General features: G+C 40.7%; 1 protein-coding gene across 1 annotated transcript; it reads left to right on the forward strand.

Moving 5' to 3' along the window:
• Positions 1–4,690: 4,690 nt before the first annotated feature.
• LOC117523592 (COUP transcription factor 2-like) lies at positions 4,691–22,150 on the forward strand. The gene is made up of 3 exons (XM_034185160.1): positions 4,691–5,349; positions 6,703–7,227; positions 21,230–22,150. The coding sequence occupies exons 1-3, from the start codon at positions 4,794–4,796 to the stop codon at positions 21,502–21,504; spliced, it is 1,356 nt and encodes a 451-aa protein (XP_034041051.1). The 5' UTR covers positions 4,691–4,793; the 3' UTR covers positions 21,505–22,150.
• Positions 22,151–22,383: the final 233 nt, after the last annotated feature.

Genomic DNA, 22,383 nt, shown 5'->3' on the forward strand with positions numbered 1-22,383 from the left:
GGGCTGAATGAGATTACGGTTCGCAATCGATACCCGTTGCCATTGTTGGATTCCGTGTTCACCCCCCTGCATGGAGCCAAAATCTTTACTAAGCTGGATCTTAGAAATGCGTATCACCTGGTTCGGATCCGGAAAGGAGACGAATGGAAGACGGCATTTAACACCCCGTTAGGTCACTTTGAGTACCTGGTCATGCCGTTCGGCCTCACCAACGCCCCCGCAACGTTCCAAGCCTTGGTTAACGACGTCTTGCGGGACTTCCTGCACCGATTCGTCTTCGTATATCTGGACGATATTCTCATCTTTTCTCCGGATCCTGAGACCCATGTCCAGCATGTACGTCAGGTCCTGCAGCGGTTGTTAGAGAACCGACTGTTTGTGAAGGGCGAGAAGTGCGAGTTTCACCGCACGTCTTTGTCCTTCCTGGGGTTTATCATCTCCTCTAACTCCGTCGCCCCTGATCCGGCCAAGGTTGTGGCAGTGAGAGACTAGCCCCAACCAACAAGCCGTAGGAAGCTGCAACAGTTCCTCGGCTTCGCTAATTTCTATAGGAGGTTCATTAAGGGCTACAGTCAGGTAGTTAGCCCCCTGACAGCCCTGACCTCTCCAAAAGTCCCCTTCACCTGGTCGGATCGGTGCGAAGCCGCGTTCAAGGAGTTGAAACGACGGTTCTCTACTGCACCAGTTTTGGTGCAGCCCGACCCTAGCCGCCAGTTCGTGGTTGAAGTGGATGCCTCTGACTCAGGGATAGGAGCCGTGCTGTCCCAGAGCGGAGAGACCGACAAGGTTCTTCACCCGTGTGCCTACTTTTCACGCAGGTTGACCCCGGCTGAACGGAACTATGATGTCGGCAATCGAGAACTCCTTGCGGTGAAAGAGGCTCTTGAGGAGTGGAGACACCTGTTGGAGGGAGCGTCTGTGCTGTTCACGGTTTTCACTGACGATCGGAACCTGGAGTATATCAGGACCGCCAAGCGGCTGAACCCCAGGCAAGCCCGCTGGTCACTGTTCTTCGGGCGTTTTGACTTCCGGATCACCTATCGCCCCGGGACCAAGAACCAGAGGTCGGATGCCTTGTCCCGGGTACACAAAGAGGAGGTCAAAACTGCACTGTCGGATCCACCGGAGCCCATCCTGCCGGAGTCCACTATCGTGGCCACCCTCACCTGGGACGTGGAGAAGATCGTCCGGGAGGCCCTGGCACGGAGCCCGGACCCAGGAACAGGTCCGAAGAACCGTTTGTACGTCCCACCAGAGGCCAGAGCTGCAGTCTTGGACTTCTGTCATGGTTCCAAGCTCTCCTGTCATCCAGGGGTGCAAAGGACCGTGGCAGTTGTCTGGCAGTGCTTCTGGTGGGCGTCTATGGAGGCTGACGTCCGGGAGTACATCCAGGCCTGCACCACCTGTGCCAGGGGCAAGGCAGACCATAAAAGGTCCCAAGGACTTCTCCAGCCGTTACCTGTGCCTCATCGCCCCTGGTCCCACATCGGCCTGGATTTCGTCACGGGCCTCCCGCCGTCCCAGGGCAACACCACCATCTTCACGATAGTGGACCGATTCTCCAAGGCGGCCCACTTCGTGGCCCTCCCGAAGCTCCCAACAGCCCAGGAGACAGCAGACCTCCTGGTCCACCACGTCGTCCGTCTGCATGGGATACCCACCGACATCGTCTCTGATCGTGGTCCCCAGTTCTCCTCACATGTCTGGAGGAGCTTCTGCAGGGAACTGGGGGCCACCGTGAGCCTCTCGTCCGGGTACCATCCACAGACGAACGGACAGGCAGAGCGGGCCAACCAGGAGCTGGAACAGACCCTCCGCTGTGTAACATCCGTGCACCCGACGGCCTGGAGTAACCATCTGGCCTGGATCGAGTATGCCCATAACAGCCAGGTGTCTTCTGCCACTGGTCTCTCCCCATTTGAGGTGTGTTTGGGGTACCAGCCCCCATTATTTCCCGTGGTGGAGGGAGAGGTCGGTGTGCCCTCGGTCCGGGCCCATCTTCGGAGGTGCCGTCGGGTGTGGCGCACCGCCCGTTCTGCCTTGTTGAAAGCCCGGACGAGGGCCAAGACCCATGCAGACCGCCGGCGGTCCCCGGCCCCTGCATACCAGCCCGGGCAGGAGGTGTGGTTGTCGACGAAGGACATCCCCCTACAAGTACAGTCACCTAAACTGATGGACAGGTTCATCGGCCCATTTCGTATCCTCAAGGTCCTCAGCCCTGCCGCAGTGAAGCTCCAGCTCCCAGCTTCACTGTGGATCCACCCGGTGTTCCACGTCTCCAAACTCAAACCGTACCACACCTCACCCCTCTGTGCTCCCGGTCTGGCGCCGCCTCCTGCCCGGATCATTGACGGGGAGCCGGCTTGGACAATGTCATAAAGCAAGATTGTTTTAAATAGATCAAATGAAGCTCCAACTTACAACAGAAAAAGATATGAATGGAAAAACGGATCAGAGCAAAAATTAACTAAATAAAGACCAATCCTTTACAAAATTTCAGTGAACTCTTAAGTTATTAACTCTTTTAAGCACATAACATCCTCTGATGGTGTGGTCAGGTTTACAGAGTGGTGATATGAGTGGGAGAAAAAAAAGGTCACGTGACTCATGGTGCCATCTTGGGTTCAAAATAGCATTTGTTTTAAATCTGTCTGCATGTAAATCCAGCTATTTTATTTATTTATTCGCTGAAAATGAGGGGTTGTCCATTTGGATTCACAAATAGACACAGCAAGGGCTTCAATATGTACAGATTCCTTTCAGAGCCGAACAGAAGAAAAATTTGGGAAAATAAAGTCAGCTGTGTGGGATGGAAGCCAACATCATCATCAAAGCTATGAGAGGTAAATTTATTGTTCAGTCCCAAGTACAGTAAAACTCACCGAAACAGTCATCATATAACCACGTATTCACAGTCACCGGACAAAAAAGTCCCAGAGTTTTTGTATTGTTTTCCATGTAATAAACACTGTATATAACAGATTTTGTACAATGGATTTTCGCTCACATCGGATAAAATGTCCCGTCCGACTGCAATTTATTTCCATTAAAAACCCTGAGCAATCTGGACGTGCAGAGGTACAAATTAAAGTTCAGCTGTGACGCTCACCGATTTGAGGAAAGTGGGACCGGAGTCATTTCCGTGATTAAAACTCTAACCGTTATTTTTTTCACACTGTGCTCAGACTCGGACCCGCAGCCTGATGTGCACCTGTTAAATCAACACAAAGGGCTGTGATTTGACACTTTTCTGCTTTTACTCCATCTGCCATCATATTATAACAGTTTTTATAGTGCGCACGCTGATAAATGGATCAGAAAAGTCTGCATATTTACAGCACAAAGTCAGTAAAAGAGGAAACTGTACATCTTACCTTTGATTTGGAGGCGATGATTGTAAAAAGAAAAGCTTGTTGAGGGTGAAATGAATCCATAATAAAGCATAATCCAAAGATGGAAAATATTAAAACTGTCATGCACGTCATTGTATGACACAGAATTACAGCTGTGCAGCTGCATAAATCAGGCTTTAAATTAATTAAATAAGTCATCAGAAATTGTAAATTGATGTAAATGTGATATCTTAACTATTTTTATATTTATTTTGATAGCACCTGTACCTGGATGTGTTGCTGTATCTGATTAAATTATTAAAAAAATGTTGAAAACATTAAAGGTTAATTCAGCAGTTGGAACCAAAATGGCGCCATGTTCTGAGTTGACGTCACTCTCTCAATTAAGGCATTCTAGTCAGATTGCACCTCTACCCCCCTCCATTGGCTAGAGGATGTAACTACAAGAACATCCACAGAACTAGAAAGGCACTCAGAGTGTATAATACCAACACAGTAATAGTAGAGAAGCTTGAATCTTCGACTGGACTGGGTTGCTTGTCGAAGATTCAAGCTTCTCTACTATGGAAACCACCTGGACAACTGAGAGCCTACACAGAAACAACACAGAAATAGTAATACCTCTATCAACTGAAATGAAACAGTCTGTGTCTACAAGCTTTGTGATGTCATAAGGTGGGTTCTTGGAAAAAAAAATAGATAAAAGGGCACCTTTCTCACTAATTCAACAATAACTGCCTGTATCCAAAATCTTTTTGATGTCATAAAGTGGGTAATTGGAAAAGGTCATTAAAAAACGAAACCTTTGTCTTGCAGCAGATGTCACCAACGTATTCCAGCACATCTGTCAATAAAATTCCACAGAAACACATCATTTATCATTACAATCATCATATAACCTGGTGGAGGTAAACACCACCCAGAGCTCAGCGTCAGTCAAAATACATCTTCTCTCGTTAACTCCGCCTCAAACAGGTGCGTCACTCAGTCAGCCCGTGACGTGGTGACGCACCACTCTCGTCCTCCGTCCCAAAGCCAAGCATCATCATCCAAACCATCATCCATCAGCTCCTCTCTCTCTCCTCCTCCGTTGTCCTTTTTAATGTGACTTCTGGCGGACAGGGAGTGCAGGGCGCGCGTGGAGAACCGAGTCCGCCTCAGAGGAAGGATCCGAGACAGAAAGGATCACATCCTTGGGGGGGAATAACGTCGTTTTTCCTGCGTGGATTTGTACTCGGTGTTGTGTGTGTGTGTGGATGCTACAGCACGGCATCTCGGTGTGAATGAAGCCGTAGCGGTTTCTGGGTGACTGCCCGATCTTTACGCGTCCACTCACGTGTTTTCTGTCGACTCTTAATCTGATGAGCGCGTCAAACAACCAGCTGCATTTCATGTCGTCGGAAATCGTCGTAAAACCACCGAGTGTGATTTTGGTCATTGATGCCGGCGCAGAGTTTTAATTGTCGCGTAAAAACAGAAAAGTTGGCCGCGCCAAGTTTTGGAGCTATGGCTATGGTGACGTGGAGGAACACGGAGGCCGTGGGGGGCGCTCAGGGGAGTCTGTCCTCTCCCGTAACCCAGGTCGCACCTCTGTCTCTGTCCGGGGAACTGACGGGACACATGAACCCCGCGTCCTCTCTGGAAATCCCGCCGGCGCCGCAGGGCGCACCGAGACCCGGCGCGTCAGGCGGCGGTGCCACGACGGCGAGCGCCACCAACAACAGCAGCACCTCCTCTTCAGCGTCCTCCTCGTCCTCCGTGGACAAGCAGCAGAGCCAGCAGATCGAGTGCATCGTGTGCGGGGACAAATCCAGCGGGAAACACTACGGACAGTTCACGTGCGAAGGATGTAAGAGCTTCTTCAAACGCAGCGTCAGGAGGAACCTGACCTACACCTGCAGGGCCAACAGGAACTGTCCCGTGGACCAGCACCACCGGAACCAGTGTCAGTACTGTCGCCTCAAGAAATGCCTCAAAGTCGGCATGAGAAGGGAAGGTACGAACCGGAACCTCCTTAGAGATCCGTCCTGATAAACATATTGTAGATGATATAAATCCCTCAAAGAATTAAGATGCGTGCTGATATTATTTCACACCACGTTGTAGCGTTTTTTTTTCTCTGTCTCTTAATCCATTTTCTGTGAATATTGATTATTTTATGACATTATCGCCGCTGTGGCATCGTGCCGCGCGTGCGTAATTGTCGGTCAGTACGCCGGTTCTTATGTCACGTGTTCCAATCCGGGCGTAACTCCGGTTTATTTTACGACATGTACACGTATAACGCAACCATTTGTCAAAACAACAACGACAAAAACAACAACAACAACAAAAAGGCTCTGCAAGTGTGATTCGTTTCAGAGACGGTGTTGCGCGCAGGCCCGTTGTGATGTGCGTGCGGGTCGTGCATGCCTCTTGCGCACGCTGCATGCGGGGTCACACCAAAGAAAACGCACATCTAAAATTAAATTAACATCTTATCATGTGAAAAAATATATATATTTAAATATTTACATTCTCGAGTAATTGTGGGGTTTTATTATTATTATTATTATTATTATTATTATTATTATTATCGCTGTTTTTTTCGCTTGTATTTTATCCGGCGTATTGTGGAAATATCTCGTTTCCAACAATGTGTTGTTTGTAGTATATTGTTTGTTATGATATTGTTTATGTCTTTATATATATATATATATATATATATATATATATATATATATATATATATATATATATATATATATATATATATATATATATATATATATATATCTTTTAGAAAACACAAAACAGAAACGTCACGCACAGTACTATGATGATATGATGTGTTCTCAATTTGCAAATTTTTGGTTTTTGGCTGTTTGTTTGTTTGTTTTTCCCTAAGTATGGAGTGATGTGGGTCCACAATAGAAATAAATCACAATTTTGTGACTTTCTAGGGCTCCCTGCAAAGACCTTTTAAATTTAACATAACTGTATTTTAATATTTTTGTAATCTTGTTTTACCTCTTGGCAAAGTAAAATCAATCCATATCTGCTTCTTCTTCTTCTTTTTTTACAAGATTATAAATTACAGTGGAAAAGAGTACTGAGCTGATTGTTAAAGGACAATTTAAGAGTGTGTGTGTTGAAAGGAGTTCTAATTTAACTGCAAATCAGACTGGCTGAGGAGGACAGATGAAATCTGCAGGTCTTGAACTGCAAATAGGTTTCAGAGCTGAGATGACTAAACCACTTATTGGCTCCAGATGGATCAGGAAATTTACTCTGATGGTTGTGTGTTTTATGAGACATTCTTCTGTTTTAATTCCAATCTGATTAGTTGTTTTTGTTTTTTTTCCTCCAGCTGTCCAGAGAGGCAGACTTCCCATGCAGTCGTACCACGGCCAGTTTGCATTGACGAACGGGGATCCCCTCCAGTGCCATTCCTACTTGTCGGGATATATCTCTCTCCTCCTGCGGGCCGAACCCTACCCGACCTCCAGGTTCGGCTCACAATGCCTCCAGAGCAACAACATCATGGGCATAGAGAACATCTGCGAGCTGGCAGCGCGGATGCTCTTCAGCGCTGTGGAGTGGGCCCGCAACATCCCCTTCTTCCCGGACCTCCAGGTACCGGATCAGGTGGCCCTGCTGCGCCTTACCTGGAGCGAACTGTTTGTCCTGAACGCAGCGCAGTGCTCCATGCCCGTGCATGTGGCACCGTTGCTGGCTGCCGCCGGTCTACATGCATCTCCGATGTCCGCGGACCGAGTGGTGGCCTTCATGGACCACATCCGTGTGTTCCAGGAGCAGGTGGAGAAGCTGAAGGTTCTGCACGTGGACTCAGCGGAATACAGCTGCATCAAGGCCATCGTGCTGTTTACCACAGGTAAATAAAACACTGTTTTTGTTTACCACAGGTAAATAAAACACACTTTTTGTTTGCCACATGTCAATAAGACACACTTTTTGTTTGCCACAGGTAAATAAAATACTGTTTTTGTTTACCACAGTTAAAGAAAACACACTTTAAAAAAATACCACAGGTAAAGAAAACATGTTTTTGTTTGCCACATGTCAATAAGACACACTTTTTGTTTGCCACAGGTAAATAAAATACTGTTTTTGTTTACCACAGTTAAAGAAAACACACTTTAAAAAAAATACCACAGGTAAAGAAAACATGTTTTTGTTTGCCACATGTCAATAAGACACACTTTTTGTTTGCCACAGGTAAATAAAATACTGTTTTTGTTTACCACAGTTAAAGAAAACACACTTTAAAAAAAATACCACAGGTAAAGAAAACATGTTTTTGTTTGCCACATGTCAATAAGACACACTTTTTTGCCACATGTCAATAAGAAACAATTTTTGTTTTCCACAGGTAAATAAAATACTGTTTTTGTTTACCACAGTTAAAGAAAACACACTTTAAAAAAAACACAGGTAAAGAAAACACTGTTTTTGTTTGCCACATGTCAATAAGACACACTTTTTGTTTGCCACAGGTAAATAAAATACTTTTTGTTTACCACAGTTAAAGAAAACACACTTTAAAAAAAATACCACAGGTAAAGAAAACATGTTTTTGTTTGCCACATGTCAATAAGACACACTTTTTTTGCCACATGTCAATAAGAAACAATTTTTGTTTTCCACAGGTAAATAAAATACTGTTTTTGTTTACCACAGTTAAAGAAAACACACTTAAAAAAAAACACAGGTAAAGAAAACACTGTTTTTGTTTGCCACATGTCAATAAGACACACTTTTTTTGCCACATGTCAGTAAGAAACACTTTTTGTTTTCCACAGGTAAATAAAATACTGTTTTTGTTTACCACAGTTAAAGAAAACACACTTAAAAAAACACAGGTAAAGAAAACACTGTTTTTGTTTGCCACATGTCAATAAGACACACTTTTTGTTTGCCACAGGTAAATAAAATACTGTTTTTGTTTACCACAGTTAAAGAAAACACACTTTAAAAAAAATACCACAGGTAAAGAAAACATGTTTTTGTTTGCCACATGTCAATAAGACACACTTTTTTGCCACATGTCAATAAGAAACAATTTTTGTTTTCCACAGGTAAATAAAATACTGTTTTTGTTTACCACAGTTAAAGAAAACACACTTTAAAAAATAACACAGGTAAATAAAACACTGTTTTGTTTGCCACATGTCAATAAGACACACTTTTTTTGCCACATGTCAATAAGACACACTTTTTTTTGCCACATGTCAGTAAGAAACACTTTTTGTTTTCCACAGGTAAATAAAATACTGTTTTTGTTTACCACAGTTAAAGAAAACACACTTAAAAAAAACACATGTAAATAAAACACATTTTTTGTTTGCCACAGCTAAATAAAATACTGTTTTTGTTTACCACAGGTAAAGAAAACACACTGTTTTTGTTTGCCACAGGTAAATAAAACAGTTTTTTTTATTTACCACAGGTAAATAAAAAAAAAACAGTAGAACAGTGACAGTCGAACAGTAAGCAAAAACAGTTTTTTTTCATTTACCACAGGTAAATGAAAAACAGTGTTTTTGTTTACCATAGATGAATAAAACCAACCAGTTTCACAGCAGTTCGTGGCAGCATTACGAAAAGTACATTAATTTATGGGCTCATGATGGGGGCATGAAAATGGGGTGTTTTTTTAACGGGGCCCAAATTTATTTTGTGATGGGACACAAAATGTGAGGTCATGGTTAAGGTTTGAGGAGGGTAGACACTTACGCTATGGTTACAGTTAGAGTTGGGAGAAGGGGAGGATCATAAATAGCAAAATAAAAACGTGTCACGAAAATCGGGAGCTTTTTGTGACGGGGAATGAAAAAAAAATATGAGACTGGGCTGAATAAAACACACTGTTTTGGCCTTTTCGACCAAACAAGCAAGAGCAAAAAAAAAATAAAAAACAGCAACAACAACACAACTATTTGTGTTCAACAGAATAGCCAGTTCTTTAAAATAATGTTGAGTTTTGCTTATTTTTCTGCGCACAATGTTCTTTTAGTGCATAAATATTCCAAAGTATGCATAGAATAACAGGCACATGAATGTAATAAACCATTTAAACATCACCCTACATTTCCAAAAATCCAATTAAGTCACCAGTTAATTAGAAAATACATTTTACAATAAATAATTTAGTAATATTTAAACTGCCTGAGGTAACTGTAGCTTTAGTATTAGTGGACATCAACAAATCAAGACTGTGCTCACAAAATTTTTGCTTGCTGAAATGCTTTGAAGGCCACACTATTCAGAACATTCATTCATTCATTCATTTATTTATTTATTTATTTAGATGTATGTTAGATTTTTAAAAAATGCCATGTTTTCCCCATTTTCCTTCAGTTATTGGAGAATTAGAATAAGTTATTGTGGTTACGTATGAATAAGATTTTGTTTCTTTACTTACATAAAGTAAGAAAAAAAAGCATGACATAAAAACAACAAAAACTTCAAACAAAAATCTTTAATGAATTTCGAAAGAGATCAATATCTGATCTTTGACCTCATGTCAGATATCATGAGCATGCCCCCCAAAAACCAATTAATTATTGTTTTTAAATGTTATTTTTTAAATTTGTCTGTTATGATTTCATTATTTCATCTTCACCACTTGAAACTGAGCAAAAGTTTATCACAGGTGCTGTCATATTTATTGTTAAATACTTTCATTATGAGAATCATAAGACAAAGTGGTAGATTGAAGTTGCACACTGACATTAGGCACATATGTAATAATTCTGGAACAACAATTCCACTTGCACATTTTTGTTAGACAAAAGACATGCCAAAAAAAAATCTTTATTATATAGACTTTTTAAAAATCTATATAATAAAGAGTTGTAAGAGCTGCAACAGGAAAGGTATCTGCTGTAAAATTTGTGCCAAATTGACATTCAAATCCATACCGGATCCGCTGCCATGACAATGAACAAAAACAGGAGCAGCCAAAAGAAAGAAGAAATCTAGCAGCCGTTAATTCAATTTTATGTTTTATCGAATTTTAAACTTGGATATTTATTTATTATATTTTGTTTACCAAATTATTTGTTACCTTACTTTTATTTATTATGTTTGTTTTATGATGTATTAATTTTTTTTTTTTTTTTTTTTTTTTTGAGGTAATGGCAACGCGGGCGGTTAGTGATTTGTTTCGGAAATGGATCCCGGGGTAAATGCCATCCCTGCCCGTTCTCCACGTACATTTGGAGTTGGAGTTATATATATATATATATATATATAATTTCAGTGGAATGATCTGATTTTAAATGACTTTCTGTATTATTGAAGTTTGGTTTTGTCTAAATTTTCCATAACACAACATGTGAACACGTGCCTGTAAAATGGGCCACACTGACCTCCTTTAACCCCTGATGCCATCTGGCCTGCAGCCTTACAGTAAAACAGTGCGGGGGGCTGCATGCGTGCAGCAATAATACTAAAGCCTATATGCAACATTCAAGGATGCACAAGACTTACACACAGCTGCTCCTTAACAAACCAGTATCATGCTGTAGGTGCCCCCCCCCCCCCCCCCAAATAAATCTGAGGTTCTGTCAGTGTGCAACAATAAGACAAAACTAGTACGTGGGGATCCATGGGCTCTAGATTGGGTAGTGTTTATAAAATAGGTAGCTGACATTTTCAAGGGTGGTACAATTTATGCAAAGTTTCTATAATGATTTGGAATGGCGTGTGAGTCCCGAATGTAATCAATGTCCATTGTTCATTGTTGTTACGTAATATCTGTAATTTCTCCAAAAATATTAGTCCTATCAACATTCTGTTTTGGCGGTGTTCATCCTCGATCCAAAATACATAAGCATACCAAATGGCAAATGTCACCTCTCCCCAGTTTTTCCGTGATCCAAGGTACAAACACGCACACACGCACAGATGCACGGATGCACATACCAGCCCAGTCTCACTTTTTTTTCTTCATGCTCCCGTGACGAAATTAGTCAAATTTTCAGGGTTTTTTTTTTTTCAGTTTTCGTTTTTTTTTTAGCTCACTATTACTAACCCTACTCCTACTCCCAACCCTAACCTTAACCATAACCTAATCCTACTCCTTCCCCCCACCCTAACCATAGCCACCCTGACACCCCCACTTCACTTTTAATTTTGTGCAGTTATCACAGAATGAATTAGAATTAATTCATGCTGCCATGACAAAAATGAGGCGCTTTTCGTCACAATATCACGAACCAGTAGATTAATGTATATTTTGTGCTACTGAATTACGACATGCCGTGAGACTGGGTTGCACATACACAGATGCCAATTGGCTTTTAATATATAGATGATTTATTGTCCCCAGCTTGAATGGCGTGTGCATCCAGAATGTAATTATCAATGTCCATTGTTTATAGTTGTTAGCCAGTATCCCGAAATTCTCCAAAAATATTAGTCCTATCAACGTTACATTTTCAGGGTGGTCATCCTTGACCCAAAATAGCAAATGTCAGCTCTCCCCAGCTTCTCTGTGATTGAAACCATACACATGCATGCACGGACACATACATGTACACAGAGGCCACTTGGCTTTTAATATATAGATGACCTACATCGGAAACCAATAAGCAGACTTGCTTTTTTTTGTTTTCTGAACAATAAAGCATTCTGTTGCACTGTGTAAAGAAATTTTTACTATGCATTCCTTCTTTTCACCAACAGAGTATTTTTTTAAATAGTAAAACATTAGTAATGCATTAAAAATATGTATTTTTTTAAACAGAGTATCATATATATATATATATATATATATATATATATATAGTTTAAGGCTGCAATTTGTTATTATTTTTGTAAACAATTAATTCATTGATTATTTTCTTGATTTGTCAATTAGTTGTTAGGTCCCAGTTAGTTCTTAGATCCATAAAATCTCCAAAATGGTCAAAAATGTCAATCAGTATTATCCAGAGCCCAAGATGACACCTTCGAATGTCTTGTGTTGTCCACAGTCCAAAGATATTCAGTTTACTGATATGAGTAAAGCAGCTTGTAAAATAAACTGGAAAATACTCACATTTAAGAAGTTGAAATTTAAGAATTTGGAAGTTGTCGATTTCGGCATCCGGCAAGTCAAAACGGAAACACTAAGCATGCAGGGAATGATGGGACCCTGAAAGACTTTCTTTAGCCAGGAATTTTGGCACAGCCCTGGGGTTTAGCTAGTATGTAGCCACAGCTCTAGGATTTAGCTAGCATGTAGCCATATCTCTATGGCTGTGGTTGGGCAGTACTCCAGCGCCCTTCTGGTGGCTGTTTTGGTTAGTGAAAACATTGCTGAACTCAGTACAAATACATGTAATTTGGTCACGTTTCAAAAGGGTCAGACTCATCAATATAGTCAATGTAATGTACAATGTTTCATGTCAGGTCAACTTGGTGTATAAATATCATAGTTCCAGGCAATGAGTGGCCAGTCGCATATGTGTGCGGAAGTACGAACTCTCGCCTTCGGATTCACCGCTTCACCAGAAGTGACATGTACCCAACCATGAGAATATTTTCATTAACAAGTAGCCTCACCTCCAGCTTTAAGCTAGCTTTTAGCTGCAGCTCTAGCCTTTAGTTATGATTTAATCACAGTGCTAGGCATTAGCTAGCTTATAGCTACAGTTCTATTCTTTCAAGAACATTTAGCCTCAGCTCTAGCTTTTAGTTAGCTTGTACCGACAGCTCTAGCCTTTAGCGTAGCATGCCACCCACTTTTCCAAGTCAGTCAGAATAAAAGTATGTTATCATGTTACTAAAAGTGTGTTGTATGTAACAACTGTGTACAGGCTCTGTAAGATTAGAATAATAAGCACAAAAATAGGTTCTAAATGACACCAGTTGTGGTATAGATGTAGGCAGACAGGTTAACCACGGTGAGCAGCCGCCATCATTACTGACCTGATCCTGCCCCCCCACCGCACAGTTTGCATAACTATATGCTTATGTGTAAATCAGACATAAACTACAGTGTATCTGGAAAGTATTCGCAGTGCTTCACTTTTTCCACATTTTGTTATGTTACAGCCTTATTCCAAAACTTATGAAATTCATTTTTTCCCCTCAAAAGTCTACACACAATACGCCATAAAGACAATGTGATAATATTTTTTCTTTTTTGAGATTTTTGCAAAGATATTAAAACAAATTAAGAAATCACATGTACATAAGTATTCACAGCCACCATCCCTACAGTGAAGCATGGTGGTGGCAGCATCATGCTGTAGGGATGTTTTTCATCAGCAGGAACTGGGAGACTAGTCAGCTGAGGGAAAGATGAATGCATCAATGTACAGAGACATCCTGGATGAAAACCTGCTCCAGAGCGCTCTTGACCTCAGACTGGGGTGAATGTTTATCTTTCAGCAGGACAATGACCTTAAGCACACAGCCATGCTATCAAAGGAGTGGCTTCAGGACAACTCTATGAATATCCTTGAGTGACCCAGCCAGAACCCAGATCTGAATCTGATTGAACTTCTCTGGAGAGAGCTGTGCACCAACGCTCCCCATCCAACCTGATGGAGCTTGAGAGGTGCTGCAAAGAGGAATGGACAAAACTGCCCAAAGATAGGTGCACCAAACCTGTGCATCATATTCAAGAAGACTTGACGCTGTAATTGCTGCCAAAGGTGCATCAACAGAGTATTGAGCAAAGGCTGTGAATACTCATATACACGTGATTTCTTAGTTTTTTATTTTTAATAAATTTGCAAAAATTTCAAAATAACTTTTTTACCTCTGCCAACGAAGTTGGAGGAGTTTATGTTTTCACTCCTGTTTGATTGTTTGTTTGATTGTGGAACAGCCTGAAGCCCACAATTTTTCAGATATCGTTATGAAATTTTTGCTGAACAGCCATATCCTAATTGGCAAGAACTGATTCAAATTTCAAGGTCATAGGGCAAAGTCAGGAAAAATCTTGGAAATATGTAAAAAATCCATATCTAAACATTGAATGAATTTTCAAAAATTCATAACTGTCAAAAAAGATCAATTTTCTTTCATATTTGAGAGCTTTGTGTGGGATGGTATCCTTTATTGACTGACAAAGTGTGATCTGATCTAGATTACAGATTTTGTGGCTATTTAAAATTAAAATAGAAACCCCCATTTAATGTGTATTTTACATTACACAGTAAACTCACATTTAATGGATTCAGGTGGACCAGTGAATTTTGTCTGTTATAATCAATATCCAATATATGTATAAAAAGGACAAACTCTGCTATATCCTCCTGATTACCAGGACACACACACACACACATATACTTGTGTGTGTGTATATATATATATATATATATATATATATATATACGAGGTCTATTAGAAAAGTATCCGACCTTATTATTTTTTTAAAAAACCATATGGATTTGAATCACGTGTGATTGCGTCAGACAAGCTTGAACCCTCGTGCGCATGCGTGAGTTTTTTCATGCCTGTCGGTTGCGTCATTCGCCTGTGAGCAGGCTTTGAGTGAGGCGTGGTCCACCCCTCTCGTCTATTTTTTATCGCGAATAAATGTCTGAACGATTTGGAGCTTTGCTGCATCAATTTTTTTCCAGAAACTGTGAGAGACCTCCAGGTGGACACCGTTCGGAAAATTAATATGGCTTTCAGGGACGATTTAATGGGGATTAAACAGATTACGGAGTGTTACTGCCGCTTTAAGGACTGCCTACAACTCTTGAGAGTGCGGCACACTCCCAGCCCCCATCGACAGGCTGACACCCCACTGGAACAACCAGATCATTTCCAACGTGAAAGCTTTGTTGATTCGGGACCTCGTCTGACTTTCACAAAAAGGCAGAAGATGTGGACATCAGCACTTTTTCGGCACATTCCACCGTTACAGGAGTTTTTTTCATGGAAAAACAAGCGGAGGGATGCGCCACGGAGCCGTTCATTACGCGGCACAAAACCACCTCCGTGTTGGTCTCATAGGACGGCTTTCAGGTGGATTTCAGACGGATTCTGGTTGAATTCCAGTCGTGTGAATATCCGATTGTGATTGTGCATGAGCTGGACATGCCCAAACATGTCCTGTGAGGCTTCATCACGGCGTTTCTTTGCGCCATGCAGCTCTGCCGCGACGCGCGGAACTCCTCCGCACATCTGTCTTAATGTGCTGAAAAAGTGCTGATGTCCACGTCTTTTCACAATTCCTGTGCTAGTCAGATGACATACCGGATCAAAACAGCGTCCAGTTTAAAAATGAACTGCACATTTAACTGTTAGGAGTTTTTGTCATGGAAAGAGAAGCGGCTCCACCGCGCGTAATGAACGGCTCCGTGGCGCATCCCTCCGTTTCTTTTTCCATGAAAAAAACTCCTGTAAAGGTGGAATGTGCCGAAAAAGTGCTGATGTCCACATCTTCTGCCTTTTTGTGAAAGTCAGACGAGGTCCCGGATCAACAAAGCTTTCACGTTGGAAATGATCTGGTTGTTCCAGCGGGGTGTCAGCCTGTCGATGGGGGCTGGGAGCGCGCCGCGCTCTCAGGAGTTGTGGGCAGTCCTTAAAGCGGCAGTAACACTCCAGAATCTGTTTAATCCCCATAAAATCGTCCCCGAAAGCCATGTTAATTTTTCGAACGGTGTCCACCTGGAGGTCTCTCACAGTTTCTGGAAAAAAATTGATGCAGCAAAGCTCCAAATCATTCAGACATTTAGTCGCAATAAAAATAGACGAGAGGGGTGGACCACACCTCACTCAAAGCCTGCTCACAGGCGAATGACGCAACCGACAGGCATGAAAAAACTCAGACATGCGCACGAGGGTGCAAGCTTGTCTGACGCAATCACACGTGATTCAAATCCATATGGTTTTTTAAAAAAATAATAAGGTTGGATACTTTTCTAATAGACCTCGTATATATATATATATCCTAATAGTCAGGAGGATATGTATAATACGGACAAAAAAATTTTTTCTAAGTCCACTGTGGAGTGGTACCTTAAAATCCTAAACCCTGATTTATACTTCTGCAACTCTGTAACTCTGTGGCCATGCAGTGATACTGATGTGTGTGTGACCCTTTAAAGTTCACCATCGTGCCTTTATGAAATTTGCCGCAGGAACAGCGGCTTTTTCTGGATTTTGTCCCTCAACAATAGGGTTGGATATCGAGAACTGTTTCTTTTCAGGTATCATTAAGAAATGATTTGATCCACCGATATCAATAGTCTTTTTGCAGCTGCTCTGAAGGACCGATAAGGGAATCAAGATTCCTTATCGGTCCTTCAGAGCAGCTGTTGTTTTTGAGGGTGTTTGTCGGGAAAATGATAATTTATCTACATTGATTACAGGCCCTGCAGCGGCTCTGTAATCAATCGTTTCTGCAACGTGATTCCATTTTGAAGCGTGAATCAATGAAGCAGTGCTTCAATCCGCTGGCTCGTTGGTTCTTTGATTCACTGCTCTTCAGAAGCGGCAAGTCCACTTTTTAACCCCTTTCAGAGTCATTAAAATATGTTAATCGTGAGTCGCTTTTGTGTGTATTAAAGTCACTAACTGGGACTCTTGTTGCAGTCAAAAAACGAGAATCGTCCTCCGTTCCGTTGGCACAGCTCCAAACACTGCTCCGCTCTCTGCCAAGACAGAGTCCAGTCGGAATTAATAACTTCAAAATGAATTGCCGCTTTAAATAAAATGACACCTCTTTCCAAATGCTGTAATACAGACAAGAAACTACAATCGACTAAAATGTTTTTTCCCCCCAAAATGAGACGTCCTGCATTCTTTATGAATTACATCCTGACGTGCAGCACAGCGACCTGAGCTCAGCTCAGATGTATGGAAAGACATTCATACCAATAATGTCTGAAACAAAATGCTTTTGACAAAAATTACACATTTTGTTTATTTCTATTTATGTCCAGAGATCAAGGATCCACCATGTAGAGTTTATTATGTCCAGAGTTTAAGGATCCAGTGACCAATTTCACATTTATTTACTTTAAGACTCAGTAAAATGTTGTTGACATAGAAAACCTGTAAAGCCTACTTTTAGTACACAGAAAATTCACAAGAGGTATCAATAAGGGAATCTTTAAGGAATCAGATCGATAAGCGGAATCAATCATGTTATCGATATCGATAAAGCAATACCCATCCCTACTCAACAAGCTCCACTTCAATGCAATCATCAACCTCCAAACCAACGATATGGTATGTACAATTTTCCTTCATGAATTACAGGTCATTTGAGCATCTTTTTCTGACTCCTTGTTGTAAAGTTGGTCATATTTGCAGACTTTTCTGCCAAATGTATTTGATCCATGATCGAAATGTAATCGGCAAGCGCACTGCAAAAAATATTAAAATATGACGGGAGAGGAAGGAGTGAAAATGTAAAAGTGACAAATCACAGCCCTTGCTGTGTCCATCATTTAGCAGGTGTGCGTCAGTGGTCTGGGGAGGGTTCGCAGCCACACAAAGGGCTCTGATCTAAAGCAGTCTGGTTTGCCACAGTCAGGGATATGTGTGAAACTTTGCACCATATTACAGTGCAGGCAGCAAGCAGCATTTTGTTAATAATCACCAGCCTTGAATAAAGCCTTGCCTCATTTAGGCGCCGGGTCTGAGCACAGTTTGGAAAAAATAAATGGCCGGGCTTTTAATCAAGGAAATGTGGTACAGACTTTCCTCAAATTGGCAAGTGTCAGTGCTGAACTTCATTTCGTACCTCTGTTGTGGCTGAACACATCTAGAATGCTCTGTCCAGTACATGTGAGGGGTTTTAATCGAAATACACTGCGATCCGACAGGACATTTTATTTGATGTGTGAAAATCCGTTATACAAAATCCATTATACGTATATGCTGTTTATTACATGAAAAACCATACAAAAGCATTGGGACTTTTGATTTTGTCCAGTGAGTGTGAATATCCAGTTTATATGATGATGGTTTAGGTGAGTTTTACCGTATTTTAATCAAACATGCCCAAATCACATATTTGGAGTGAGGTGCAGACTGACACTCACTATCACCTAACCAAGTTTTATCCAGAGCTGATTCGGATTGTGGATTTTGTGGACTTTTGAATTTAATATTGAAAAATCCATTTGGTGTACATTTGGCATTATATCTCAATCAAAAGTGCCTTAATCATACTCATTTGTAACAATGAGGTGCAAACTGGCATGTTCAATGAATAGAGTAAGTTTGATCCGCATCTGATCCGTATTGCTGATTTACCGGATATTTGATTTTAACATTGAAAAGCCCTTTTGATATATATTTTGTATTATATTTTAGCTTATGAAAATCGACTTCTAACAAGTCTTTGACCTTGAAAATCTTTCCAAGGTAAAAATCTGTGGAATTGGAAAGTAGTGTTGGCGGAGGTTATCTAAGACAGACAGACAGACAGACAGACAGACAGACAGACAGATAGATAGATAGATAGATAGATAGATAGATAGATAGATAGATAGATAGATAGATAGATAGATAGATAGATAGATAGATAGATAGATAGATAGATAGATAGATAGATAGATAGATAGATAGATAGATAGATAGATAGATAGATAGATAGATAGATAGATAGATAGATAGATAGATAGATAGATAGATAGATAGATAGATAGATAGATAGATAGATAGATATTCTTAAGTTAGCAGTTTTATATGACTAAATAAACGAACATGGAAACAAATTTTGACAGACATCTGTATACAAATGCTGGTTTTGCAGGATGCCACGGAGGGCGCCATCTTGGAAGTACTAATGGTACAATGTCCAAATAAAAGTTTAATATCAAAATTAAGGTTTTCAAAATTAATCCCCAAAATGTTCATAATAAAGGACACACATCATCGTGCCATGTGCAAGCCATATCCGAAAGCTAAGGTCGATCTGACAAACAGAGAGATATGCAAGCCACATGCCTACACACCCACGCACAGACATTTCTATGCCGCAGATTGAGGTCATTCATTTATGGTGAGAAATTCAGATTTCAGGCAAATGCAAAGAATACTCCCCAACTCCAGTAAAGGATTATGAAAATGCACAAATGTCACAGCACAACAGAAGAAAAAACAAACATTTTTTGGTTTAGACTACTTTTAAATACATTTCAACACCTGTGCACTTCTTTTAGCTGACCATTACTGCTTGAGACTGAAAATGGATGCTATAGACATGTTGTGCTACTTTTGTTTCTAACTTGAGTGAGAAGCCACGCATGTACCTGGTTAATATAAGGCAAAAATTCCTCCCCAAATCAGAAAAACTTTGGATGATACGGGATATGGGGGGAACCTGCAGGAGTCCTTACATTTACTTTGACTTCGTTTTAATTACAAACAGTGTAAACCCAAGATATTTCATGTTGTATATGTTCAACTTGAGTTAATTTATTCATACACATCAATTCTACATTTCAGCTCTTAAACACGTTCCAAAAAAGTTGATACAAGGGCAATTTAGAGCTAGTAATGAGTTAGAAGAAAAAAAAATGTCAACAGGTGATAGTAATCATGATTTGGTACAGAAGTATTAGCTATGACAGGCCGCGTCTTTAAGGAGCAAAGATGAGTGGAGGATCTCTAATTTATCAATAACTGCATGAGAAAATTGCAGAAATGTTTTAAAACAATGTTACTCAAAGAAAGCCAGGATGGGATTTGAACATGTCTCCCTCTACAGTGCATAATATCATTAAACGATACAAGGAATCTGAAGGAATTTCAGTGCCTAAAGGGCATGGTTTCAAGCCTAAGCTGAACATCCATGATCTCCTATCCCTCAGACAGCACTGCATCAAGGACACTCATTCATCAATGGCTGATATAACTATATGGGCAAGGTTTTACTTTGAGAAACCTTTGTCAAGCACTGCAATACGGAGTTATACTCACAAATATAACAAAACTATACTGATAAATAAAGAAGGCTGATGTTAATCTTGACCAGAAGAGGTGTCAACTTCTCTGGACTCTGAGGCATCTGGGTTGGACCATCACACAGTGGAAACATGTAGTATGGTCAAACAAATCAGTACTCCAGATGTTATTTTTTAAAGGAATGGATGCTGTGTGCTCCTGACCAACAGCATAAAAGACCATCCAGACTATCAGCAACAAGTCCAAAACCCAGGTCTGTCATGGCATGGGGTTGTGTCAATGCCCTTGGCAAAAGTAATTTACAGTTCTGTGATGGCAGCAGTAATGCAGAAACGTACTTTGAGATTTCAGACCAATGCTGCCGTCTAGGTGACATCTTTACAGGGACGTCCATGCATTTTTCAGTAAGACAAAGCAAATCCACATTCTGCACATATTACAAAGGCATGTCGGTGGACAAAGAAGCTATGGGTACTGGACTAGCCTGCCTGCAGTCCTGACTTGACAACAATAGAGAATGTGTGGAGGATTTTACATTAAAAAAAATGCAATAATGCTGGCTCCATACTGTTGCACTGGTTTGCTTAAGAAGTGTTTGCAGGAAGAATGGAACAAAATAACACCTGAAATGTTCCATCTCTCTGTATCCTCAATGCCAAAATGTCTGTTAAGTGTTGTGAGGAGGAATGGCAACATTACAAAGTGGTAAATGCTTTAGTGTCCCAGCCTTTTTTAGAATATGTTGCAGGTCTGAAATACAAGAACGGATGTATATTAAATTAACCTGACTGCACAAAACATCAGATATCTTGGGTTAATCGGGTCTGCAAAGAAATCAGTGTCAAAACAAATGTAAGAATGTAAATGTATTTTTTTTTTTTTTTTTTTTTGAATATTCCATTTCCTAACTTTTTTCTGATTTGTGGTTGAAGATAGTTGACTTTTTTTTATATAAACTGGTTGGAGCTGACGGTGTCGCCTGCTGTCTTTTTGTCTCTGTGAAGACGCCTGCGGTCTGTCGGATGTGGCCCATGTAGAAGGTCTGCAGGAGAAATCTCAGTGTGCTCTGGAGGAGTACGTGAGGAGCCAGTATCCCAACCAGCCCAACAGGTTTGGAAAGCTGTTGCTGCGCTTACCTTCCCTCCGCACCGTCTCTTCTTCTGTCATAGAGCAGCTTTTCTTCGTGCGCCTGGTGGGGAAAACACCCATCGAGACGCTGATACGGGACATGCTGCTGTCTGGGAGCAGCTTCAACTGGCCTTACATGCCCATTCAGTAGAGACCTGAAGTTGTCCCAAAAGCTGTTCAGATCACTGCATCTTAACTCGGTTACTACCTGGGAGAAGAGAGAATTTATACTCATTTACAGTAAAGCAGACAGACCTGCTAGTTTTTCTTAACATGATGTGTTTCTTGAAAGAAAAAAAAAACAATTAAAAATCCTGAAATACATTGACTTAAAGGAGACACTAAATGATCTTATATCATTGGCAGATTTTTTTTTTTTCCCAAATAAACAAAATGTCACAAGAGACTCTAAGGTCAGATGAATGTTTGCAGTCTGATGACACTCACAGTCTTCACTTTTTGGATATTTATTAAACCCTGTGTGTATATTTATCGTGTTTGTAAATTATTATTATATTTTTTGGCTCTTTTGCCAGTGTTTTCTGTATATGGGGTCCAGCTTGTGAAAATAAATTGCAGGGATTGTCTCGTGACGGTCATTTTTTTATTTCATATCTTCCAGACTTGGTACTTTGAACATAAGGAATATTTCTGAAACATTTTAAGCCCAACAGCTCCTGATTTTCCAGCAGGTTCTTAACATTTAGGTGTTTGTTGGACATTGTACAGACTGAACCATAAAATTAATTGTTTTCATACTTTGTTTGCTTTTTCTGTTCGTGATTCCACCTTCCAGAGAATGAAACAGATTTTATAATCATTAATAAGTCAAGTAATGCATTAGTTGTTAATCATTAAATCATAGTTATTTTCTTACTTAATATTTTGGGTTATAATAGTTTCCTCTTAATGTTCTATTAATTTTTATTTTCTCCTGTCTTCTTTCCTACAAAATATGGAAAACCAGATGTTTATTTTTCTTCCCGTTGTCCTTAAAATTACTCTAGTTTTACCCAAACCAGTTTCACAG

The sequence above is a fragment of the Thalassophryne amazonica genome, chromosome 2, assembly GCF_902500255.1.
Source record: "Thalassophryne amazonica chromosome 2, fThaAma1.1, whole genome shotgun sequence".
Taxonomy (NCBI): Eukaryota; Metazoa; Chordata; class Actinopteri; order Batrachoidiformes; family Batrachoididae; genus Thalassophryne; species Thalassophryne amazonica.